We start from the raw sequence: 27,929 nt of genomic DNA on the forward strand, positions 1-27,929 counted from the left end.
TTGTTGTTGCAGCAGAGGAAAACGGGCGCGCTGGGTAGATGACATTGTGAAATCCCGGGAGCTTAAGTGCAAATGGAGTAGTTAGAAAATCTTTCTCAACAAACTCTTTCCGCCCTAAAACATGCAGAATTTCAAGAATTTTGCACCTCGCTCACAACGAACTAGCTAGCTAGAGGTTACAGCATTTTCTTAAACTAGTTAGCGAACTTACTTTAGTTGCACGAGTCTAGCTGCTGCCAGCTTTGACCAAGAAAAAGGAGAAGTCACAACTTGCAGTTTGAGGGTTGTTCTGCAGGAATGTCGCAGAAAGAACGACCTACGTTTTATCGGCAGGAGGTGACCAAGACGATTTGGGAGGTACCAGAACGCTACCAGACCCTGTCTCCAGTCGGTTCCGGGGCCTACGGATCAGTTTGGTAAATCACGTTTTTTTTGTCCTATTATGTCTACATAGAGCTAACCAATGTAGCCATTAATTTATATAAGGCCTGTAGAGATAGACGCTAAAGTTAGCTTTCCCAGTTAGTGTATTCAGAATAGACCGATGCCCGGCCGTAAGGCCCTCTCGATTCTCCAACTGTGCCAGCGAGAGCGAACCCTTCGTGCCTAAACCAGTCTGTCCTCGCACAGTCGAATAACATTAACTAGACTCAACATTTGAGAAAATGTTGCCATGTGAAATGCTGCGATGTCCCAGCTACAAAGTTGGCTAGAGTACGTGCACGATTTAAATGTAGCCAGGCACTTTTATAGCTTATCCGAATAGCAACATTACATTTAAACGTATTAAAGCTATGGAAATATTATGCAAATTGATAGCCACAAAGAGAGTTGCAAAGTACTCGGTGTGGTCGTATCGGTTATTGGTTTCGTGTACTTTCTGTTATGTTATTTAATACTTTATCCAGCGGGTTGGGCAACGGATGCATTTTCAACCCAAAGTTGGCAGTTCTTTAGTGGAACTGCCGCAACTGAAGTAGCTAATTACATCTGTTGTTAAACCTCCTCAGAGTGATGCCATGATGATGTTATGATGACTCATCGGCCCAGAATAGGACTAATTATTCTAACCAGGATACATAGCTCATTGGTTTACTGTCTGGACTTGCTCCTTAGATGTTGAAGAAAGGGGATAGGGTCTGTCTGTCTTTACGTGTTCCTTAGTTGAGGAAACAAGATATGGTGTGTGTTTCTGTATGAAGGACATTAACTGCAAGTTATTAACCTCTTGCCAATTTTAAAACTTCTGACATCTATGTTTTCTCGTTTGAATCCACTTTTAGTGAAGTGCTTGCCTGGTCCCACATCTGTTAGTGCTTTTGCCAACTCCATTGTCATGTTAGCCTAGGTTGTTTTGCACCAATACAGGCTCCTGTAATACTTCTGCTGCTAGGCAACAACAGGACAGGGTAATCCTTCAAGGATCATATATTCAGAGGTTTCCTTAACCTTTAGTTAATGAAAATGGGCCTAGTAGTACCCTGTATTACCCGAGTAGTACCCTGTATTACCTAATACCGACTATGTTATTAGTATCATCTGCTGGGTTGGTGTCTGAGTAAACATAGTTGTTGTTGTTCTCCCCAGAGCAGGAAGTGACTGCTGCTGCTAGGCAGTGGGCTCATTTTTTGATGGCAGGATTACTGTTGGGTTAAAAAGGGAACTGGATATCAGACCAAGGGACATTTTATAGTACATAAAACATTTGCTTTATATTCAGAAGGATTACCTCCTTAATGTGTACACCACAGCTCACATACATACAACTTTATCTAAATGTTTGTCTGGTGTTGCCCGGGGACTCCTGACCTCCTTGGTCTTGCAACTATTTCATCACAAACAATTATTCACCTCTGCTCTGTGAGTGTGTACAACAGTTTTGGCTCTCTTGCCAACTCCCTGTGGAATTGTCAATGACCGCAATAGATTTGACAAGAGAGACCAAACCGATCCAGGCTGGCAGCTGACTGCTCATGACTGTGGTTAGGAGAGATTCAAAGAGAGAGGAAGTGAGCGGGAGACTTCCCTCGCGGTCTGTCAGTCAGCCAGGGTGAATCTCAAAGGTATTATCCTCGATTCCTCAAGTCCTCCCTCTCCTTGCCATCTTCTCAATACGTCAGGAATAGAGGAGAGCATTGGTTCAACTTTATTAATGTCACATGCACAAGTACAGAAATGCCTTTCTTGCAAACTCAAAACCCAACAATGCAATAATCAATAACAATGTATTACTAGAAAAAAGCACACGAGAATTAAGAAATATGAAATGCATGATAAAGTAAGTAAGCATACTATATACTAGAGGTCGACCGATTAATCGGAATGGGTGATTAATTAGAGCGGATTTCAAGTTTTCATAACAATCGGAAATCTGTATTTTTGGACACCGATTTGGCCGAAAAAAAAAAATGTATTATTATTATTTTTACACCTTAATTTAATCTTTATTTAACTATGGAAGGCCGTTAAGAACACATTCTTATTTTCAATGACGGCCTAGGAGCGGTGTTGTTCTCCCCAGAGCAGGAAGTGACTGCTGCTGCTAGTCTGACTGACAGGCTAGGGGAAGAGGAGCATCGCTAGGGAATGCTCAATAGTCTTTTCCTAGCATTTCAATGTAAGGTGTTGTATTCGACCCATTTTATTTGCTGATAGCGTATTGAGAGGGTGTCCTCTTGTCCTCTTACCTGACACCCTCTCAATACGCTATCAGCAAATAAAATGGGCTGAATACAACACCTTACATTGAAATGTGGACATGGATATGAAGTGGACTTTTAAAGGGAATAAGGTGTCGTTTGGGGGACAGCCTCAGTCTGCTGAGAGATTACATTTTCACTTCTGCTGACGTCTCGTTTTCCTTCTCACTTAAGCACCTCTTGCTTCACTTCATCTGGTTTCATGCAAATATCGGGCCCCTTTAGATGTTTTTTCCCGCTGTGTCTTGTAAAATGACAGCCTGGCTGCAGCAACTTGCTTCAGGACGACACCTATTTGTGAGTTAAGTTAACTCTCAGGTCTATCATTAGCTGTTTTCTTTATATACTGAATGTCTCTTTATTACCCCTTCATATTTTCCTGTCTGCCAATGCCTATTGAGAGTGGATCATTTTCTCTGCCAATGCCTATTGAGAGTGGATCATTTTCTCTGCCAATGCCTATTGAGAGTGGATCATTTTCTCTGCCAATGCCTATTGAGAGTGGATCATTTTCTCTGCCAATGCCTATTGAGAGTGGATCATTTTCTCTGCCAATGTCTATTGAGAGTAGATCATTCTCTCGGCCAATGTCTATTGAGAGTAGATCATTCTCTCGGCCAATGCCTATTGAGAGTAGATCATTCTCTCGGCCAATGCCTATTGAGAGTAGATCATTCTCTCGGCCAATGCCTATTGAGAGTAGATCATTCTCTCGGCCAATGCCTATTGAGAGTGGATCATTTTCTCTGCCAATGCCTATTGAGAGTAGATCATTCTCTCGGCCAATGTCTATTGAGAGTAGATCATTCTCTCGGCCAATGCCTATTGAGAGTAGATCATTCTCTCGGCCAATGCCTATTGAGAGTAGATCATTTTCTCTGCCAATGCCTATTGAGAGTAGATCATTCTCTCGGCCAATGTCTATTGAGAGTAGATCATTCTCTCGGCCAATGCCTATTGAGAGTAGATCATTCTCTCGGCCAATGCCTATTGAGAGTAGATCATTCTCTCGGCCAATGCCTATTGAGAGTGGATCATTTTCTCTGCCAATGCCTATTGAGAGTAGATCATTCTCTCGGCCAATGTCTATTGAGAGTAGATCATTCTCTCGGCCAATGCCTATTGAGAGTAGATCATTCTCTCGGCCAATGCCTATTGAGAGTAGATCATTCTCTCGGCCAATGCCTATTGAGAGGGGATCATTCTCTCGGCCAATGCCTATCGAGAGTGGATCATTTTCTCTGCCAATGCCTTTTGAGAGTAGATCATTCTCTCGGCCAATGCCTATTGAGAGTAGATCATTCTCTCGGCCAATGCCTATTGAGAGTAGATCATTCTCTCGGCCAATGCCTATTGAGAGTAGATCATTCTCTCGGCCAATGCCTATCGAGAGTGGATAATTCTCTCGGACAATGCCTATTGACAGTGGATCATTGAGAGAGCCTACTGTTTGTGAAGATCGTGTGCGTAACATTTTGTCACCGCTGATTTCTATTAGATCAGTACTTTGAACTTTCCTATCAGTACTTGTATTGAAGAAGAATGGGTGCAGCTCTGTTAGATATTGTTGACTTATATCCACCTCTTGTAGTTGAAATAAAGTAATCCATTTCTGTTTTCTCCTCCAGCTCGTCGTACGATCAGAAGACGGGTCTGAAGATCGCTGTGAAGAAGCTCTCCCGGCCTTTCCAGTCCTTTATCCACGCCAAGAGAACCTACAGAGAGCTACGGCTGCTCAAGCACATGAAGCATGAGAATGTGAGTTTTGTCTCAAAAGCTGCACAAAGTTGTTTGCTGCATGAATCATTATGTAACTGCTTGAATATCATCTCTAGGATGATGTTGGCTTAAGTCTTCTATTGCCCTCGCTCTCTCTTGTCCGTCTCGCTCGCTCTCTCTTGTACGTCTCGCTCTCTCCTCTCTTTTTAAAAGCAGCAGAACTAGGTTGGCTACCTGAATCATATTACTGAATACAACTGTGCTGCCGACTGAGATATCAACTGTATGAAGATGTTGGTTGAAGTATTCTATTGTTCTAGTTCCAATGCTCTCCAATGCTCCTCTCTGCTGAAAGCAACTCCTTGTGGAGTCATGAAGTCATTGGGAGAGCTGATACAGTCCTCGTTCCTTGTTGCATTATTAACTTGACCATTGGCCTTTCTGTATTTCAGGTGATCGGCCTTCTAGATGTTTTCACACCTGCTACTAGTCTGGAGGAGTTCAATGATGTGTGAGTTGAGTTAACTCTTAGGTCTGTCGTTGGCTGTTTTCTTTATGTACTGAATGTTGAGTTAACTCTTAGGTCTGTCGTTGGCTGTTTTCTTCTCTCAGCCAATGCCTATTGGCAGTGGATCGTTCTCTCAGCCAATGCCTATTGACAGTGGATCGTTCTCTCAGCCAATGCCTATTGGCAGTGGATCGTTCTCTCAGCCAATGCCTATTGACAGTGGATCGTTCTCTCAGCCAATGCCTATTGGCAGTGGATCGTTCTCTCAGCCAATGCCTATTGACAGTGGATCGTTCTCTCAGCCAATGCCTATTGACAGTGGATAAATGTGACTATTATCAGTAGTACTGCCTGTGACTATTATCAGTAGTACTGCCTGTGACTATTATCAGTAGTACTGCCTGTGACTATTATCAGTAGTACTGCCTGTGACTATTATCAGTAGTACTGCCTGTGACTATTATCAGTAGTACTGCCTGTGACTATTATCAGTAGTACTGCCTGTGACTATTATCAGTAGTACTGCCTGTGACTATTATCAGTAGTACTGCCTGTGACTATTATCAGTAGTACTGCCTGTGACTATTATCAGTAGTACTACCTGTGACTATTATCAGTAGTACTACCTGTGACTATTATCAGTAGTACTGCCTGTGACTATTATCAGTAGTACTACCTGTGACTATTATCAGTAGTACTACCTGTGACTATTATCAGTAGTACTGCCTGTGACTATTATCAGTAGTACTGCCTGTGACTATTATCAGTAGTACTGCCTGTGACTATTATCAGTAGTACTGCCTGTGACTATTATCAGTAGTACTACCTGTTACCAATGTTCCTTCTAAGCTGCGTGAGTGCCTGCACTCTGCACAGACTGCACTACTCAGCCCGTACTCTACACAGGCTGCACTACTCAGCCCGTACTCTACACAGGCTGCACTACTCAGCCCGTACTCTACACAGACTGCACTACTCAGCCTGTACTCTACACAGACTGCACTACTCAGCCTGTACTCTACACAGACTGCACTACTCAGCCTGTACTCTACACAGACTGCACTCTGCACAGACTGCACTACTCAGCCCGTACTCTACACAGCCCGTACTCTACACAGACTGCACTACTCAGCCTGTACTCTACACAGACTGCACTCTGCACAGACTGCACTACTCAGCCCGTACTCTACACAGACTGTACTCTACACAGACTGCACTACTCAGCCCATACTCTACACAGACTGCACTACTCAGCCTGTACTCTACACAGACTGCACTACTCAGCCTGTACTCTACACAGACTGCACTACTCAGCCTGCACTCTGCACAGACTGCACTACTCAGCCCGTACTCTACACAGCCCGTACTCTACACAGACTGCACTACTCAGCCTGTACTCTACACAGACTGCACTCTGCACAGACTGCACTACTCAGCCCGTACTCTACACAGACTGTACTCTACACAGACTGCACTACTCAGCCTGTACTCTACACAGACTGCACTACTCAGCCCGTGCTCTACACAGACTGCCCTACTCGGCCCGTACTCTACACAGACTGCACTACTCGGCCCGTACTCTGCACAGACCAGTGCGGCATAAACAATCAGAGCTGCAGTCGGACTATATGCAAATAGACCATTGCCATATGTTTTTATTTTAACTTTATTTAAATAGGCAAGTCAGTTAAAATAACAAATTCTTATTTACAATGATGGCCTACGGCGGATGACGCTGGGCAAATTGTGCTCCGCCCTATGGGACTCCCAATCATGGCCGGTTGTGATACAGCCTGGAATCGAACCAGCGTCTGTAGTGACGCCTCTATCACTGAGATGCAGGGCCTTAGACTGCTGCGTCACTTGGGAGCCCTTAAAGGGGCAGTGTTGTATTTTGAGACAGGCTTGATTAAGCTAAGTAGCCAATAGGCAGAGTGTAGCATCATTTGTCTAATTCTCTGTAATAATGGTATGGGAATAATAATGCATTTGATTTTGTAAAGTGGTTTCTTGCATCGTTCAACACAAACACATTTTCAGCCACATCCTTGTCTTTATAAACAGGTTCATGCAGATGAACAGGTTCATGTCCTGCCCTGCGTGTGTTTTTCTCTAAAGTCTCATGGAATGTAGTCCTACATTGAACACCTCACATTGGCTTCTACTGTAGGCTGAATGATAGAACACCTATTTCCATGTTAAAATGTGATGGGATGCATTTTCTCTGTTGTTTTTGATGGTAGGCCTACATTATGATAAAATAGCCACAGTAGCCTACGTGGCCATTGTTAAAACTGAAACTTAAAGCGAGTACAGCCTCAGTGTTCACAGTAAACAGGTGCTGGAAGTTGCACAGAATTTTGTGCTTAACAAGACCTGAAATTTGCTCAGTGCTGACATTTATTTGAAGGAACATTGCCCCTCGACTATTGTCGGTAGTACTGCCTGGTGACTATTGTCGGTAGTACTGCCTGGTGACTATTGTCGGTAGTACTGCCTGGTGACTATTGTCGGTAGTACTGCCTGGTGACTATTGTCGGTAGTACTGCCTGGTGACTATTGTCGGTAGTACTGCCTGGTGACTATTGTCGGTAGTACTGCCTGGTGACTATTGTCGGTAGTACTGCCTGGTGACTATTGTCGGTAGTACTGCCTGGTGACTATTGTCGGTAGTACTGCCTGGTGACTATTGTCGGTAGTACTGCCTGGTGACTATTGTCGGTAGTACTGCCTGGTGACTATTGTCGGTAGTACTGCCTGGTGACTATTGTCGGTAGTACTGCCTGGTGACTATCTCCCTTCCTTACCTTGCTAATAGTTCCGCATTGACTGCCTTGGCTTCAGGCAGTTATGGTTTGTTGATGTTGAAAGTCAGTGAGAAAAGGACATTGTTCAGCTAGTGAGTCAGTGCTGTGCTGCAGGCTGCCTTCTCCCTCTGGTGGGTGTGTGTCTGTTAGTGCTATTCGCCATGTTTGTCTTGACAATGACAGCAATGAAGAGCACGAACTGATCTGGTACCAGGCTAGCTCTCTGGCAGTTCCACCACCCGCAGGCAGATAGGCAGGGTATTCTCTCAGACTCTCAGCTGCCCCCTTGTCCCAGATATATGAACACCATGTACCACAGAGGAATTGGGGGGGGGGGGGGGGGCGCATAGGTCACACAGGGAGGAGAGAGGGTAGAGGAGGAGAGAGGGTAGAGGAGGAGAGAGGGTAGAGGAGGAGAGAGGGTAGAGGAGGAGAGAGGGAAGAGAGGGAAGAGGAGAAGAGATGGAGGGTAGAGAAGGAGCAAGAGAGGGGTCTAGGGAGAGCTGGAGGGTGGAGAGAGAGTGAGAGGGGTCTAGGGAGAGCGGGAGGGTGGAGAGAGAGGGGTCTACGGAGAACGGGAGGGTGGAGAGAGAGGGGTCTAGGGAGAGCGGGAGGGTGGAGAGAGAGGGGTCTAGGGAGAGCGGGAGGGTGGAGAGAGAGTGCGAGAGGGGTCTAGGGAGGGTGGAGAGAGAGTGAGAGAGGGGTCTAGGGAGGGTGGTGAGAGAGGGGTCTAGGGAGGGTGGAGAGAGAGGTCTAGGGAGGGTGGAGAGAGAGTGAGAGAGAGGTCTAGGGAGAGCGGGAGGGTGGAGTGAGAGAGAGGTCTAGGGAGAGCGGGAGGGTGGAGAGAGAGTGAGAGAGGGGTCTAGGGAGAGCGGGAGGGTGGAGAGAGTGAGGGAGAGCGGGAGGGTGGAGAGAGAGATGTGAAACGGCTGCAGTGGAAGAAGCTGCTGCACACAGAATGATCAAAAGGGAATCGAGGCTATTTTCAGCTCATGCTTATAATCTGTGTTCAACATACACGGAGGAGCAGCAGGACGGAGGAGCACAAACTGCTGTCCAGGAAATAGATGGGATATGTTATGCAGAGGTGCTGTATCAGTGGTTCGCCCAAACAGCTTCTAAAACATGTGACTCACAAAACTGTCCATATCGCCTCCTCTACCCCTGAGAGGGGGGGAATGGATCAACACAGATGAGGGCTCAGTATTTATGTACCTTATTTATACCCCCCCCCCCCTCTCTCTCTCATGCCATCTCTCTCTCACCCTCCCTCACTCTGAGTGAAACCTCCATGTGCTCCTCCTGTATGTTTTGGCTCGTCTTCCTCCTTCCCTCCAGAAGTGCTTTACCACTGTTTGGGGCTGTTTTAATCCACTATGGGATTAGATTTGAATTGCAAAAATAAGCGGGTTTAATGGACCTGTATTTTGTTTAATTCTATTGGTGGAGGGCTCGCCTTGCTGTGGCTTCTAGAGAGGAGGAGGAGGAATGTGTGTCTGGGGAGCAGCCGCTCAACCGGTTTCAGCTGGCAAAAAACGGACGCGGTTGGTTTACAATCAAAGGGTTATTGACAACTTGTGAGCTATATTTCAGTAACAAATATTTATTGTGAAAACTTAAATGCATTTGTCCACAAGCACGTGTTGTCTCAAATACATTGTTAAGGTTAGCTAGCTATCAAATTTGAGCCATATTAGCATAGACATGACATCAGTCAAAACAAGAGATGGTATCAAGAACAAGATACAACTAGCTGAAACGAGACATCTACAATTCACAGCACAGCAGGTTCTTGTCACTGTTACCATCTATCTGACCGTTCAGGCAACATACAGCCTTTTAAATTATGGTGACATCGTCAACCCACCTGTCTATAGAAACACGTGAATGTATGTGTCTGTGGGTAAAATAAATATAATGAGTTTTTTGGAAAATATATATATTTTGGTCTATCCAAGGACGTTTTTAGAGGCGGGTGGGAAACAGATGGCACATCGTAATACTGTGGCGTTGGTGTGCATTATGTGTTCACTGGTTACATTAACCAGATAATAAACCATTAGCCGAAATGGCGGCAGGTAGCCTAGTGGTTAGAACATTGGACTAGTAACCGGAAGGTTGCAAGATCGAATCCCAGAGCTGACAAGGTAAAAATCTGTCGTTCTGCCCCTGAACAAGGCAGTTAACCCACTGTTCCTAGGCTGTCATTGAAAATAAGAATTTGTTCTTAACTGACTTGCCTAATTAAATAAAGGTAAAATATATATTTTTAAAGCTGATAACCTAAACATATATCACACTAGTGGACTATGTAACAGTGAGAAACAGATGGTTGTCGATGTCTTAATACCACAGAGTTTCTATACCCAGAGGCGCAACAACGCGAGACTTCTGGGAATGCTTGCAATTTTTCCCCCAGTAAATTTTCGAAATCTGAATGCACAACATAGATTGGAGCCAATGTCTTCAGTAGTTGAATATGTTATAATGTCTTCAGTAGTTGAACATGTTATAATGTCTTCAGTAGCTGAACATGTTATAATGTCTTCAGTAGCTGAACATGTTATAATGTCTTCAGTAGCTGAACATGTTATAATGTCTTCAGTAGCTCAACATGTTATCATGTCTTCAGTAGCTGAACATGTTATAATGTCTTCAGTAGCTGAATATGTTATAATGTCTTCAGTAGTTGAATATGTTATAATGTCTTCAGTAACTGAACATGTTATAATGTCTTCAGTAACTGAACATGTTATAATGTCTTCAGTAGCTGAATATGTTATAATGTCTTCAGTAGTTGAATATGTTATAATGTCTTCAGTAGCTGAACATGTTATAATGTCTTCAGGAGTTGAACATGTTAGAATGTCTTCAGTAGCTCAACATGTTAGAATGTCTTCAGTAGCTCAACATGTTAGAATGTCTTCAGTAGCTCAACATGTTATCATGTCTTCAGTAGCTCAACATGTTATCATGTCTTCAGTAGCTCAACATGTTATCATGTCTTCAGTAGCTCAACATGTTAGAATGTCTTCAGTAGCTCAACATGTTATCATGTCTTCAGTAGCTCAACATGTTATCATGTCTTTAGTAGCTCAACATGTTAGAATGTCTTCAGTAGCTCAACATGTTATCATGTCTTCAGTAGCTCAACATGTTAGAATGTCTTCAGTAGCTCAACATGTTATCATGTCTTCAGTAGCTCAACATGTTATCATGTCTTTAGTAGCTCAACATGTTATCATGTCTTCAGTAGCTCAACATGTTATCATGTCTTCAGTAGCTCAACATGTTAGAATGTCTTCAGTAGCTCAACATGTTATCATGTCTTTAGTAGCTCAACATGTTATCATGTCTTCAGTAGCTCAACATGTTAGAATGTCTTCAGTAGCTCAACATGTTAGAATGTCTTCAGTAGCTCAACATGTTAGAATGTCTTCAGTAGCTCAACATGTTAGAATGTCTTCAGTAGCTCAACATGTTAGAATGTCTTCAGTAGCTCAACATGTTAGAATGTCTTTAGTAGCTCAACATGTTATCATGTCTTCAGTAGCTCAACATGTTAGAATGTCTTCAGTAGCTCATCATGTTAGAATGTCTTCAGTAGCTCAACATGTTATAATGTCTTCAGTAGCTCAACATGTTAGAATGTCTTCAGTAGCTCAACATGTTATCATGTCTTCAGTAGCTCAACATGTTATCATGTCTTCAGTAGCTCAACATGTTATCATGTCTTTAGTAGCTCAACATGTTATCATGTCTTTAGTAGCTCAACATGTTATAATGTCTTCAGTAGCTCAACATGTTATCATGTCTTCAGTAGCTCAACATGTTATCATGTCTTCAGTAGCTCAACATGTTATCATGTCTTTAGTAGCTCAACATGTTATCATGTCTTCAGTAGCTCAACATGTTATCATGTCTTCAGTAGCTCAACATGTTATCATGTCTTTAGTAGCTCAACATGTTATCATGTCTTCAGTAGCTCAACATGTTATCATGTCTTCAGTAGCTCAACATGTTATCATGTCTTCAGTAGCTCAACATGTTAGAATGTCTTCAGTAGCTCAACATGTTATCATGTCTTCAGTAGCTCAACATGTTATCATGTCTTCAGTAGCTCAACATGTTATCATGTCTTTAGTAGCTCAACATGTTATCATGTCTTCAGTAGCTCAACATGTTATCATGTCTTCAGTAGCTCAACATGTTAGAATGTCTTCAGTAGCTCAACATGTTAGAATGTCTTCAGTAGCTCAACATGTTAGAATGTCTTCAGTAGCTCAACATGTTAGAATGTCTTTAGTAGCTCAACATGTTATCATGTCTTTAGTAGCTCAACATGTTATCATGTCTTTAGTAGCTCAACATGTTATAACTCCAACCTCGTGAAAGTGACAAACTGACGCGTTTTCATTTTCGTCAGAAACAACTTTAAATCGAATAAGTGCCTTTTATTTTGAAGGCCTGCGCCGTTTGGGGCGAGTCGACCGTTAGGCCAGATGACGTGGTTTTGCGCATGAGCTTAGTTGGCCAACGTCGCCATGACATCGCCGACACACGTGATCGAGGAGTTTTTTTGGAGAAGCAATTTCTACATATCTTCATACTAAACCGTCTTTGTTAATACAGGGGAGGTGTTTATTTTGAGCCTATGTCTGGTTGTGATTGGCAGGTACCTGGTGACCCACCTGATGGGGGCAGACCTCAACAACATAATCAAGTGTCAGAAGCTGACAGATGACCATGTGCAGTTCCTCATATACCAGATCCTCCGGGGGTTAAAGGTGAAACACACATACACACACAGACAGACAGACAGTTCCTCATATACCATATCCTCCGGGGGTTAAAGGTGAAACACATACACAGACAGACAGACAGTTCCTCATATACCAGATCCTCCGGGGGTTAAAGGTGAAACACACATACACACAGACAGTTCCTCATATACAGATCCTCCGGGGGTTAAAGGTGAAACACACATACACACACAGACAGACAGACAGTTCCTTATCTACCAGATACTCTGGGGGTTAAAGGTGAAACAACATGCTTGGAGATTTTAAACATTCTTCAACTAACTGCCATTCACAGTTGTTGACCAGTGTTGTGTTAATTCCCAGCAGGCAAAACTGTTGAAAGGAAGTCATAATTTTGTAATTTTTGCCATCTGTGATGTACTTAAAAACTACAAACTTATGATTCATGATGTTGATTTAATGTAATGCCTTTGCTCTCCTTCACCTCTCTCTCCTCAGTATATCCACTCAGCAGATATCATTCACAGAGTAAGTTTCCTCTCCTGTTTGACTCAGCCCACAGTGAAAAAGCCCTTCCCAGATGACAACCCTGTTTCTTGTCTTAGTTTATGACTCTCTGGTTCACTTCCACATGGCAGGTTCAGGCCCGGGCTCGCTCCTTATTCAAACACTATAAACCACAGAGGAAGTGAAACCATAAACAGTACCCCTGTTTTGTACGGTGACCGAGTCAATGATTCAGATCTGCTGTTTTGAAAGAACTGATCTGATTGGTTCGAGATTGAGTTAGTCTTGCAGAAGTACTGTAGAAGTTTTGTAGGAGCACTTCTACATTTAGTGGGGGTTTGGTTTGAGAGAATCTAGACCCAATTGAGAAAGCCCATTCAGATCTGGCCTCATGTAGGTAGTCTGTAATAATATTGAAATGCTACTGCTAATAATGTCTGGTCTCCCATCGCTCTTCAGGACCTGAAACCCAGCAACGTGGCTGTGAATGAGGACTGTGAGCTGAAGGTAAGGCGTTTATTATTGGCCCACTCATTCAAACTTTGTTCATCCTGAACAGTCTGGACAAGAATTTCAGACAGTCTGCCTGAGGGGGAAACCAAGCACACCTTTATGAAATGGTGCTATTAAAAGTTCACTGCAAGGAGAGAACAGGGTGTGACTTTTCTGTTCACTATCTGACTATCTTGAAGTACCACATTGTTTGGTTCTGTCTGTCCTCCTCAGATTCTGGACTTTGGGCTGGCGCGGCACACAGACGATGAGATGACTGGTTACGTTGCCACTCGCTGGTACAGGGCCCCAGAGATCATGCTAAACTGGATGCATTACAACATGACAGGTACAGTAGCTAGAGATGTGATGTATTACATCATGACAGAGACAGTAGCTAGAGATGTGATGTATTACATCATGACAGAGACAGTAGCTAGAGATGTGATGTATTACATCATGACAGAGACAGTAGCTAGAGATGTGATGTATTACATCATGACAGAGACAGTAGCTAGAGATGTGATGTATTACATCATGACAGAGACAGTAGTTGGAGCTCTGAGTGGTTTAGACTGCATCTGCTCACTGTAGACATGTATACGAGCTATACATTTAGGCTACACATTGTTGATGTACTCGTGATCTTGGGGCGATGTTCTTGCCATGTGGATGTCATAATAGCAGGACACTGAATGGACATGCTGAACAATGTTTCCCACCCTATGTGTAACAGTAGATGTGTTATTCCTCTGTGTAACAGTAGATGTGTTATTCCTCTGTGTAACAGTAGATGTGTTATTCCTCTGTGTAACAGTAGATGTGTTATTCCTCTGTGTAACAGTAGATGTGTTATTCCTCTGTGTAACAGTAGATGTGTTATTCCTCTGTGTAACAGTAGATGTGTTATTCCTCTGTGTAACAGTAGATGTGTTATTCCTCTGTGTAACAGTAGATGTGTTATTCCTCTGTGTAACAGTAGATGTGTTATTCCTCTGTGTAACAGTAGATGTGTTATATCTCTATGTGTAACAGTAGATGTGTTATTCCTCTGTGTAACAGTAGATGTGTTATTCCTCTGTGTAACAGTAGATGTGTTATTCCTCTGTGTAACAGTAGATGTGTTATTCCTCTGTGTAACAGTAGATGTGTTATTCCTCTATGTGTAACAGTAGATGTGTTATATCTCTATGTGTAACAGTAGATGTGTTATTCCTCTGTGTAACAGTAGATGTGTTATTCCTCTATGTGTAACAGTAGATGTGTTATTCCTCTGTGTAACAGTAGATGTGTTATATCTCTATGTGTAACAGTAGATGTGTTATATCTCTATGTGTAACAGTAGATGTGTTATTCCTCTGTGTAACAGTAGATGTGTTATTCCTCTATGTGTAACAGTAGATGTGTTATTCCTCTGTGTAACAGTAGATGTGTTATTCCTCTGTGTAACAGTAGATGTGTTATTCCTCTGTGTAACAGTAGATGTGTTATTCCTCTGTGTAACAGTAGATGTGTTATTGCTCTGTGTAACAGTAGATGTGTTATATCTCTATGTGTAACAGTAGATGTGTTATTCCTCTGTGTAACAGTAGATGTGTTATTCCTCTGTGTAACAGTAGATGTGTTATTCCTCTATATGTAACAGTAGATATTTGTTATTCCACTATATGTAACAGTAGACATGTGTTATTCCACTATATGTAACAGTAGACATGTGTTATTCCACTATATGTAACAGTAGATATTTGTTATTCCACTATATGTAACAGTAGATATTTGTTATTCCACTATATGTAACAGTAGATATGTGTTATTCCACTATGTAACAGTATACATGTGTTATTCCTTTATATGTAACAGATATTTGTTATTCCACTATCTGTAACAGTAGATATGTTATTCCACTATCTGTAACAGTAGATATTTGTTATTCCTCTATATGTAACAGTAGATATTTGTTATTCCACTATATGTAACAGTAGATATTTGTTATTCCACTATATGTAACAGTAGATATTTGTTATTCCACTATATGTAACAGTAGATATTTGTTATTCCACTATATGTAACAGTAGATATTTGTTATTCCACTATATGTAACAGTAGATGTGTTATTCCTCTATATGTAACAGTAGATCTGTTATTCCTCTATGTAACAGTATAGATGTGTTAATCCACTATATGTAACAGTAGATGTGTTAATCCACTATATGTAACAGTATATATTTGTTATTCCACTACATGTAACAGTAGATATTTGTTATTCCTCTATGTAACAGTAGTTATTTGTTATTCCACTATGTAACAGTATACATGTGTTATTCCACTATATGTAACAGTATATATTTGTTATTCCACTATATGTAACAGTATATATTTGTTATTCCACTATATGTAACAGTAGATATGTTATTCCACTATCTGTAACAGTAGATATTTGTTATTCCTCTATATGTAACAGTAGATATTTGTTATTCCACTATATGTAACAGTAGATATTTGTTATTCCACTATATGTAACAGTAGATATTTGTTATTCCACTATATGTAACAGTAGATATTTGTTATTCCACTATATGTAACAGTAGATATTTGTTATTCCACTATATGTAACAGTAGATGTGTTATTCCACTATATGTAACAGTAGATGTTATTACTCTATATGTAACAGTAGATGTGTTAATCCACTATATGTAACAGTATATATTTGTTATTCCACTATATGTAACAGTAGATATTTGTTATTCCACTATATGTAACAGTAGACATGTGTTATTCCACTATATGTAACAGTATATATTTGTTATTCCACTATATGTAACAGTAGATATTTGTTATTCCACTATATGTAACAGTAGATATTTGTTATTCCACTATATGTAACAGTAGATATGTGTTATTCCACTATGTAACAGTATACATGTGTTATTCCTCTATCTGTAACAGTAGATATGTGTTATTCCACTATCTGTAACAGTAGATATTTGTTATTCCACTATCTGTAACAGTAGATATTTGTTATTCCTCTATGTAACAGTAGATATTTGTTATTCCACTATATGTAACAGTAGATATTTGTTATTCCACTATCTGTAACAGTAGATATTTGTTATTCCACTATATGTAACAGTAGATATATGTTATTCCTCTATGTAACAGTATATATGTTATTCCTCTATATGTAACAGTATACATGTGTTATTCCACTATGTAACAGTAGACGTGTTATTCCACTATATGTAACAGTTTACATGTGTTAATCCACTATGTAATAGTATACATGTGTTATTCCACTATGTAACAGTATACATGTGTTATTCCACTATATGTAACAGTATACATGTGTTATTCCACTATATGTAACAGTAGACATTTGTTATTCCTCTATGTCACAGTAGACATTTGTTATTCCTCTATGTCACAGTACACATTTGTTATTCCTCTTACAGTAGACATTTGTTATCCCTTTGTTACAGTAGACATTTGTTATTCCTCTATGTTACGGTAGACATTTGTTATTCCTCTATGTTACGGTAGACATTTGTTATTCCTCTATGTTACGGTAGACATTTGTTATTCCTCTGTTACGGTAGACATTTGTTGTTCCTCTGTGTTACGGTAGACATTTGTTGTTCCTCTGTGTTACGGTAGACAGACATAATGATTTCCTCTTTGTTACAGTGGACATTTGGTCTGTGGGATGTATCATGGCTGAACTCCTCACTGGCAGAACGCTGTTTCCCGGTACTGACCGTATCCTTTCATTGCCTTAACCTACTATTGGTCTGATATGAGTACCGAAGCTGAAATGCCCTCTACTTTGTGAGTATGCCTGGCCTACCCATTAAACCACTCTGTTTCCGTGACTAACCTTCGAGTGGTTGGTGGTGAGATTCCCACACAATATGTCCTTATTGGATAAGACCGGTGTACACGCAGAATCCTACGGCTGGTGATTGATTGATGTGATGGTAACAGCTTTTTGCAGGTCCAGACCATGTGACCTAAAATAATGTGTTCTAAGGTAATGTTCTTCTATGTTCCTAACCTGCTGCTCTGCAAAACGAACCTCTTCAACTAACCCCACTATGGTGTTTTCTTCAACTAACTCCGCTATGGTGTTTTCTTCAACTAACTCCGCTATGGTGTTTTCTTCAACTAACTCCGCTATGGTGTTTTCTTCAACTAACCCCGCTATGGTGTTTTCTTCAACTAACTCCGCTATGGTGTTTTTCTTCAACTAACCCCGCTATGGTGTTTTCTTCAACTAACCCCACTATGGTGGTTTTCTTCAACTAACCCCACTATGGTGGTTTTCTTCAACTAACTCCACTATGGTGTTTTTCTTCAACTAACCCCACTATGGTGTTTTTCTTCAACTAACCCCACTATGGTGTTTTTCTTCAACTAACCCCGCTATGGTGTTTTTTTTCACCTAACCCCGCTATGGTGTTTTTTTTCACCTAACCCCGCTATGGTGTTTTTTTTCACCTAACCCCGCTATGGTGTTTTTTTTCACCTAACCCCGCTATGGTGTTTTTTTTCACCTAACCCCGCTATGGTGTTTTTTTCACCTAACCCCGCTATGGTGTTTTTTCCCCAACTAACCCCGCTATGGTGGTTTTTTCCCAACTAACCCCGCTATGGTGGTTTTTTCCCAACTAACCCCGCTATGGTGGTTTTTTTCCCAACTAACCCCACTATGGTGGTTTTTTCCCAACTAACCCCACTATGGTGGGTTTTTCCCCCAACTAACCCCACTATGGTGGGTTTTTCCCCCAACTAACCCCACTATGGTGGGTTTTTCCCCCAACTAACCCCACTATGGTGGGTTTTTCCCCCAACTAACCCCACTATGGTGGGTTTTTCCCCCAACTAACCCCATTATGGTGGGTTTTTCCCCCAACTAACCCCGCTATGGTGTTTTTTCCCCAACTAACCCCGCTATGGTGTTTTTTCCCCAACTAACCCCACTATGGTGTTTTTTTTCCCCAACTAACCCCACTATGGTGGTTTTTTTCCCAACTAACCCCACTATGGTGGGTTTTTTCCCCAACTAACCCCACTATGGTGGGTTTTTTCTCCAACTAACCCCACTATGGTGTTTTTTTTCTTCTCCAACTAACCCCACTATGGTGTTTTTTTTCTTCTCCAACTAACCCCACTATGGTGTTTTTTTTCTTCTCCAACTAACCCCACTATGGTGTTTTTTTTCTTCTCCAACTAACCCCACTATGGTGGGTTTTTTCTTCAACTAACCCCACTATGGTGGGTTTTTTCTTCAACTAACCCCACTATGGTGGGTTTTTTCTTCAACTAACCCCGCTATGGTGTTTTTTTTCAACTAACCCCGCTATGGTGTTTTTTTTCAACTAACCCCGCTATGGTGGTTTTTTTCAACTAACCCCGCTATGGTGGTTTTTTTCAACTAACCCCGCTATGGTGGTTTTTTTCAACTAACCCCGCTATGGTGGTTTTTTTCAACTAACCCCGCTATGTTTTTTTTTCTTCAACTAACCCCACTATGGTGGTTTTTTCAACTAACCCCACTATGGTGGTTTTTTCAACTAACCCCACTATGGTGGTTTTTTCAACTAACTCCACTATGGTGTTTTCTTCAACTAACCCCGCTATGGTGGTTTTTTCAACTAACCCCACTATGGTGGTTTTTTCAACTAACTCCACTATGGTGTTTTCTTCAACTAACCCCGCTATGGTGGTTTTTTTCAACTAACCCCGCTATGTTTTTTTTTTTTCAACTAACCCCGCTATGGTGGTTTTTTCAACTAACCCCACTATGGTGGTTTTTTCAACTAACCCCACTATGGTGGTTTTTTCAACTAACTCCACTATGGTGTTTTTTTTCAACTAACCCCACTATGGTGGTTTTTTCAACTAACTCCACTATGGTGTTTTTTTCAACTAACTCCACTATGGTGTTTTTTTTCAACTAACCCCGCTATGGTGGTTTTTTCAACTAACCCCACTATGGTGCCATCTATGTTTGTTCTCTTGCGATCAGCTCTGTTGTCTCTCTCTACAGCATGCCATGAGGCTGAATTACACTGTAGAAGATGTCATACTTTGTCAGTTTCTGTAGCCACACTAATTTCTACCTCTCCACACGTGGTCTCTAAAACTCTGTTTTATCAGGTTTCCTAGCCTTCTTCCTTTGTCTGTCACATGCACAGTGCCTCCTCTTCTGTAACACGTGTCTAATAGTCTGCTGGACTGAATGAGAATGTTTTAATCTATGGATCTGCTGAATGAGTCTGGCACTAACTTTGTATTTCCTTGCCTGTCAGTGTTTTCAGAGATGCTAACAAGGCATTTAAAGATGCATCCTCTGCAGTGTGTTTACCCATTACATTCCATAGTTCTTATCCAGCATGATGACACCTAGCAATTCCAATTGGGACCCTGTGTTTTGCGCAATCATGTGTCATCATAGCAAGATTTGAATAAAGGTTCAAATCCAAGTATGTCACATGATTGCGCAAAACATAGATACAATATAGGAGGTCATGTTGATTTTCAACCATTCAGAGTAGCTATTCTGATATAGTTTGTACAAGTATGTTACACTTCATTTATAATAGCAATAAGGCCTGAGGGGGTGTGGTATATGGCCAATACGCCACGGCTAAAGGATGTTCTTAGTCACGATGCAACGCGGAGTGCCTGGACACAGCCCTTAGCCGTGGTAATAAGCCCCCCCCCCGAGGTGCCTTATTGCTATTATAAACCTGTTACCAACCTAATTTGAGCAGTAAAAATAAATGTTTTGTCATACCCGTGGTATAATGTCTGATGTACCATGGCTGTCAGACAATCAGCATTCAGGGCTTGAACCACCCAGTTTATAATATATGTTATAGTCAGTGTGAAACTCTGACAAATCAATGTCCCGGACTGCATTTGTCATTGTTCTTGGTTCCATTGTGTCAGGCAAGCTCAATCAAGTACAGCTCAGTTATTTTAAAGACAACAAATACTGTTCTTGCTGGTTCCTCTCCCTGCCAGCTCCTGTTGTTCCTTTACACACGGTACCTGTTAGACATTGATCAGTTGAAGCTAATAATGATGCTCGTTGGGACGCCAGGGCCTGAGCTCTTGATGAAAATCTCCTCTTTGTCTGTGAGTTGTACACATAGTTATTATGCTGCAAGGTCTCTGCTTGCTTAAATTGCTAAAGGGCCCTGTAATTATTTGTTTTTGCATCAATTTGTGAAGTGTGTTATACTCTTCAGCAACAACTATTTTACATGTTTACGTCCTCTTAAATCTCTGTTTGTGAGATGGGGTCAAATGCAATACCTGTTTTGATTTGAAAACGAATTCTTCACTTGGATAAATGAACATTTCTCAGGACTCTACAGTGTGACCATTTTACTTGCATATATTTTGCTAAATATTTTGCTGTGCGACCTGGAATTTAAATTTAGGAGCACCAGTGCTCCTAGAAAAATTACAAATTCTAGCTTTATTACCTAAAATATTTTTCTGTGTGCTCCTAAATTTCTGTGTGCCTACATTTTTTTTTCTACTAAAAGGGTCAGCATAGAGCCATGCTTCTATCTATGTTCAAAGCTTGGGTTTCACTGCTGTGATTTATTAACTTGACTTTCTCCTGACTAATTGAACTCTCTCTTCTCTACCATTACCTCAAGCATGCTACCAGTCTGCCTTACACACACCTTACAATCTCACCCTCTCTTTTCTTACCTTTCCCTCCAAAGATGGGACTATTCCCTTTTTTTGCAGAGCGTCTTAGGAGTTGAGCCTTACCATAAAATTCATAAAGAAGACTGTTAGTCCGCTGAGCTAAAGCCAAGGCCAGAAAGCCAGGTATAAGCTCGAGGAGCTAACGCGAGTCATCAGGTCTCCCACTGACTAGCTGCTTGTCAACTTACCGTCTCTGCTATACTGCTGTCTGCTGATACCCCTTGACCCGTACCTGATAGATATAAACCAGCTTCAACAGATAATGCGTCTGACAGGAACGCCCCCAGCCGCTCTAATAAGCAGGATGCCAAGCCACGAGGTGAGCAGGACCAAATTACTCAATTCAATGCATTCTATATGGCGCCAAGCAAGGATTTGAACCCAAGTCCTCGAACCTGCGTGCCACAAGACTGTTAGCCCCAGGGTTGGGGTAAATTCCAAGTCAATTCAGGAAGTAAACTTAAAATTGCATTTTTACTTCCTGAGTTGACCAAATTGACCCCAACCCTGGTTAGCCCAAACCACCGCCGTTACATCTAGCCCAGAGCACTGCCACCGCCGTTACATCTAGCCCAGAGCACTGCCACCGCCGTCACATCTAGCCCAGAGCAGTGCCACCGCTGTTACATCTAGCCCAGAGCAGTGCCACACCGCCGTTACATCTAGCCCAGAGCAGTGCCACACCGCCGTTACATCTAGCCCAGAGCAGTGCCACCGCCGTTACATCTAGCCCAGAGCAGTGCCACACCGCCGTTACATCTAGCCCAGAGCAGTGCCACCGCCGTTACATCTAGCCCAGAGCAGTGCCACCGCCGTTACATCTAGCCCAGAGCAGTGCCACCGCCGTTACATCTAGCCCAGAGCCGTGCCACCGCCGTTACATCTAGCCCAGAGCAGTGCCACCGCCGTTACATCTAGCCCAGAGCAGTGCCACCGCCGTTACATCTAGCCCAGAGCAGTGCCACCGCCGTTACATCTAGCCCAGAGCGGTGCCACCGCCGTTACACCTAGCCCAGAGCGGTGCCACCTCCGTTACATCTAGCCCAGAGCGGTGCCACCGCTGTTACATCTAGCCCAGAGCGGTGCCACCGCTGTTACATCTAGCCCAGAGCGGTGCCACCGCTGTTACATCTAGCCCAGAGCGGTGCCACCGCTGTTACATCTAGCCCAGAGCACTGCCACCGCCGTTACATCTAGCCCAGAGCGGTGCCACCGCTGTTACATCTAGCCCAGAGCACTGCCACATACCCAGTGCTACACTATTACAACCTCTTTAGAGGATATTTGCTCCCACATTAAAGAGGAAGTAGACAAACATACATGTAGCATTTTGACGTTGCTGCTTTTTTCGACTGTAGGTTTCTATGTTCTACTACCCACAGCGCTCTACTATAACCACTGAGTGGCGTCTGATGCTTGCTGTACGTCAATGCAAGTCAAGCAGCAACTACTCTCTTGCCTTCTAATGTTTGGTTTGCCATAGCAGTGTTGTAAAGCATTATGAAGCCGGATAAAGTATTAATATGTCTAGAATTGCACACTAACAAACTATGGCACATTGCCTGAACCCAGAATTTGTTTGAATTGAAACACTTCCTCCTCTGACAACAGTGTGGTAAGGGAAGTAGGAACTGAAATTCACAGTATTGCAGTTCCTCTTCTTGAAGTGTGAACTGATTGAGTAGATGGTAGCTATATTACATGGTGCTAGATTATAAGTACTGCAACCAAATAAATAAACAATACTCAGTTATAATACTGTTTCTTCTCCTTCTGCTTTCTCTCTCTTTGCACATTCACCAAATCTGCAATGAAACCCTCTCTTAGCAGTGCTGATAATTAATCCAATTCTTGCCAATGCTGCATATGATCAAGTGACTGGGACAATATGGTTACGAGTAAATCTAGTCACATTTCTCCTAATGAGGGATCCCAAATGGCACCCTATTCCCTTTATAGTGCACTACTTTTGACCAGGGCTGGCACCCTATTCCCTATATAGTGCACTACTTTTAACCAGGGCTGGCACCCTATTCCCTTTATAGTGCACAGTCACAATTGGGGACATGGGGAATATGGTGTGGTTTGGGACAAGTCCTTGTCTAATATGGGACTAATTAGTGCTAATCATAATCTTTACTCTCTGAATACAAAGTTAGTGGCCGCTTTCCCAGCCCCAGATAAAGACATTTTTTGTTGTTGTTGCCCAGAATAAGTAGCCTTAATCTGGGTCGGGGAAACCAACCCTATGACCCCAAAAGTGGTCATCTTGTGGCTTTGAAGTGTATTCCAAATGGCACCCTATTTTCTACATAGTGCCTATACACAGCCCTATGGGACCTGGTCAAACAGGGCATTATGTAGATAATACGGTGCTGTTTTGGATGCCAGCCTTGTTTGTGTTCTATTGGCCTTTGACCTCTGATCTCTGTACTCCCATTGGTTTACAGGCAAGGAACTACATCAACTCCTTGCCTCAGATGCCCAAGAGGAATTTTTCTGACGTGTTCATTGGAGCCAACCCACAAGGTAGTGTTGGAATCATTTTATACTCAAAATCAGACCCCAAGATGTTATAATTTGTGATGATAATGAGAGGAAGGAGTCATAAGATGGCCTGCTGCAGCCATTTTCAAAAAGCATCTTAGAGTAGGTGCTTATTTAGGTTCCCCCTGTCCATACAATCTTTATCAATTTATGATGGAAAAATGCTCAACTGATCCTATAACAGCACTCCTACACTGAGAGTCTTTGAATATGGACCCTGTTGGTATAGATTATGTTTATCTGCTTGTAGCTGTGGACCTGCTGGAGAAGATGTTGGTTCTGGACACAGATAAGAGGATCACGGCTGCCCAGGCTCTGGCCCACCCCTACTTCTCCCAGTACCACGACCCAGACGACGAGCCTGAGGCTGACCCCTACGACCAGAGCTTTGAGAGCCGCGATCTGGACATCGAAGAATGGAAACGTATGTAGAATGGAATAGACAGGGCCATTATGAGATCATTTATAGACGGTGCCATTATGAGATCATTTATAGACGGTGCCATTATGAGATCATTTATAGACGGGGCCATTATGAGATCATTTATAGACGGGGCCATTATGAGATCATTTATAGACGGGGCCATTATGAGATCATTTATAGACGGGGCCATTATGAGATCATTTATAGACGGGGCCATTATGAGATCATTTATAGACGGGGCCATTATGAGATCATTTATAGACGGTGCCATTATGAGATCATTTATAGACGGGGCCATTATGAGATAATTTATAGACTGGGCCATTATGAGATCATTTATAGACTGGGCCATTATGAGATCATTTATAGACGGGGCCATTATGAGATCATTTATAGACGGGGCCATTATGAGATCATTTATAGACGGGGCCATTATGAGATAATTTATAGACGGGGCCATTATGAGATCATTTATAGACGGGGCCATCATGAGATCATTTATAGACGGGGCCATCATGAGATCATTTATAGACGGGGCCATCATGAGATCATTTATAGACGGGGCCATTATGAGATCATTTATAGACGGGGCCATTATGAGATCATTTATAGACGGGGCCATTATGAGATCATTTATAGACGGGGCCATTATGAGATCATTTATAGACGGGGCCATTATGAGATCATTTATAGACGGGGCCATTATGAGATCATTTATAGACGGGGCCATTATGAGATCATTTATAGACGGGGCCATTATGAGATCATTTATAGACGGGGCCATTATGAGATCATTTATAGACGGGGCCATTATGAGATCATTTATAGACTGGGACCATTATGAGATCATTTATAGACGGCGCCATTATGAGATCATTTATAGACAGGGCCATTATACCTGAATGCTTTTAAGTAAAGTGGGACCAAACCTTTTGTCCATCTTGCAAAATAATTGTATTTTGCTCTGCGCTGCTCACAACCCCTCAGACAGCTCAAACACCTGCGAAACACATTTCTATCTCCCTCCCTTCCTCACAGGGCTGACCTTTGAGGCGGTATGTGATTTTGAGCCACCCATCTTCGATGGAAACGATATGGAATCGTGATTGGGCGATGTGACTTCTACAAGCCCCTCTCCCGTCAACACCACACATCTCTATCACTGAGGTTCCCTCTTATCAGACGACCTTTTGGAATAATATTATCAGAGTGCCTACAAACGTTTGTCTATTGTTAGTTATATTTCTTAAGCTCGCGCTCTCTCTCCCACCATTTTGACTCCGTAAGGTGTTGCAAGGGAAACGTTACAAAAATAGCTTGGTCACAGATTTCTTGGTGCTGTGGCATGACAATGGCCATGGGAGTTGGCTGTACAACCCAAACAGATATGGGACCAGGCTAGAACTACAATGGAGGATAGGAGAGCGACATTTTAAGGGCTGTTAAATCGGTGTTAACAAATACTGATTGTGTCTACTACCGTGTATTTTCATGGGAGAAACAGAGGCAAGCAGAAAACAACCACTAATACCATTATTGGTCCATTTCTGAAAAATGTCATGCTTCTTTTATTATTCTGTCTATTTGTGTCACAAATGGCACCCTATTCCCTATTTAGTGCTCTACTTTTGACCAGGGCACTATATAGGGAATAGGGTGCCATTTGGAATAAAATCTATATTTAAACTAGTTTTGTATTCCTCCTTCAGAAGTTTTATTATTATGAAAATATTGCTCACCACTGTATTCTATTGCTCACCACTGTATTCTATTGCTCACCACTGTATTCTATTGCTCACCACTGTATTCTATTGCTCACCACTGTGATATCCGAAAGAAATTAGATGCTGAATTGAAACATCCGGAAAATGTGTTCTGATTGAATCATTTCATGGTCTGTATCATCTGAAATGTGTTCTGATTGGAATCATTTCATGGTGTGAATCATCTGAAATGTGTTCTGATTGGAATCATTTCATGGTGTGAATCATCTGAAATGTGTTCTGATTGGAATCATTTCATGGTGTGAATCATCTGAAATGTGTTCTGATTGGAATCATTTCATGGTGTGAATCATCTGAAATGTGTTCTGATTGGAATCATTTCATGGTGTGAATCATCTGAAATGTGCAATAATGCTTGTCTGTCACTCGCGCTCTGCCAATCTACCAATCACAGCGTTCGTGTCAGACTCCCCATAGCTTCGTTTTCCTGTCAATCACAGCACTGGTGTCAAGACTCCCAGGCGCTTCAGAAACCGTTGATGATCTGCTTTAATGGATCTGGTATATGACATAGGATGTGTACCAAATGGAACTCTACTACCTATATACTGCAGTACTAAATGTGGAAGACTATATTTCAGTTGAATGCATTCAGTTGTGCAACTGACTAGGTATGTTCCTTTCCTTTGAACAGGGCCCATAGGGTTATGGTCAACAGTAGTGCACTATATAGTGAATTGGGGGCCATTTGGGATGCACATAGGGATTCATTCTATTCTTCAACATTGTTTTAGCTGTGAGAAATGTTTCAATATACCACGTTGCAGATTAATTCCCCCTCCCCCAAGTATTAAACTGTTCAATACCAGCGCCAGACCATAGGATGTTTCATACCTTTTACGTTTTAGTCATTTAGCAGACGCTCTTATCCAGAGCGACTTACAAGAGCAATTAGGATTAAGTGCCTTGCTCAAGGGCACATCGACAGATTTTTCACCTAGACCGCTCAGGGATTCGAACTATCAACCTTTCGGTTACTGGCCCAACGGTTTTAACCGCTACGCTACCTGCCGCACATTTAGTGCTCACAAACCGTAAAATCATTATTCAGCTAATTGAATACCCAACTGATGTAATTCTGTCAGATTCAGACAATTTTTGTGGCTTCCTCTCGTCCTTATCTCATTGATCTGCACTGAGGTAAAGGAACTGGACAGGAGAAAGCGAAGGCCTGGTAGTGGTCAACCATATTGCTTTCAACTGTTCTGTGTTTTCAAAACAGAACTGTGCAGATGAAGGACACAATGGAAGGAAGCCACTAGAATATTGAGATACAGCCAGAATAAATACAGTCAGAATAAATAACCGTGATAGCCCCAGGACTCTAGCCTAGTTGAACCATGCTGCACTCCATTGAATAGCCCCAGGACTCTAGCCTAGTTGAACCATGCTGCACTCCATTGAATAGCCCCAGGACTCTAGCCTAGTTGAACCATGCTGCACTCCATATTGACACTTTAAAACCAGATGGAGTTGATATGAGCCACTGTGGGTTTTCAATGAATGTGCCAATCAACGTGGCATTAAGTAAACTAGGAATAATATGTATTTTTGGGTACAAAATAAACTCAAATGTATGTAAATATCTGTTCTATATTTTATTTTTTAATCTTCATGACTTCTTTTTTGGTTTGTTGAATTTAAACAATCTTCATTATCAGCATGTTCATCATTTGTGCGTGTGTGTTTTGAATATATGTCTTAACAGGAGCTTGACGTGTCATGCTTAAAGCCGCAAAATAGAAAAATGTAAATCGATGTCAAAAAGAAATGAGGGAATTGCGTAGTTATATTTATACTTTGAGGTGGTATTTCAACTGGAGAGAGATACTGTTGTTTATTTCAGCCAATCCCCATAGAAGACTGACATCTAACAGTCTTTACAGCAGAGTAACTATTACTATAATTAATGCCTTTGTTTATAAAGAAATAAAGACAGTTATTTTTAAGTCT

At 41.9% G+C, this 27,929-nt stretch overlaps 1 protein-coding gene across 2 annotated transcripts; it reads left to right on the top strand.

Annotated features, from left to right (window-relative positions):
- The first annotated feature begins 43 nt into the window (after positions 1-43).
- LOC139557777 (mitogen-activated protein kinase 14A-like) lies at positions 44-27,925 on the top strand. 2 transcript variants are annotated; one of them, XM_071372950.1, is made up of 12 exons: positions 44-416; positions 4,328-4,457; positions 4,871-4,929; positions 12,409-12,520; positions 12,995-13,024; positions 13,463-13,510; positions 13,730-13,844; positions 17,178-17,249; positions 20,554-20,633; positions 23,672-23,750; positions 24,019-24,192; positions 25,231-27,925. In XM_071372950.1, the coding sequence occupies exons 1-12, from the start codon at positions 298-300 to the stop codon at positions 25,296-25,298; spliced, it is 1,086 nt and encodes a 361-aa protein (XP_071229051.1). In that variant the 5' UTR covers positions 44-297; the 3' UTR covers positions 25,299-27,925. The 2 variants fall into 2 exon arrangements, with proteins under 2 accessions (XP_071229051.1, XP_071229052.1); XM_071372951.1 differs by lacking the exon at positions 20,554-20,633 and adding an exon at positions 21,461-21,540.
- The last annotated feature ends 4 nt before the right edge of the window (positions 27,926-27,929 follow it).

This window comes from Salvelinus alpinus, chromosome 28 (genome assembly GCF_045679555.1).
Source record: "Salvelinus alpinus chromosome 28, SLU_Salpinus.1, whole genome shotgun sequence".
NCBI lineage: Eukaryota > Metazoa > Chordata > Actinopteri > Salmoniformes > Salmonidae > Salvelinus > Salvelinus alpinus.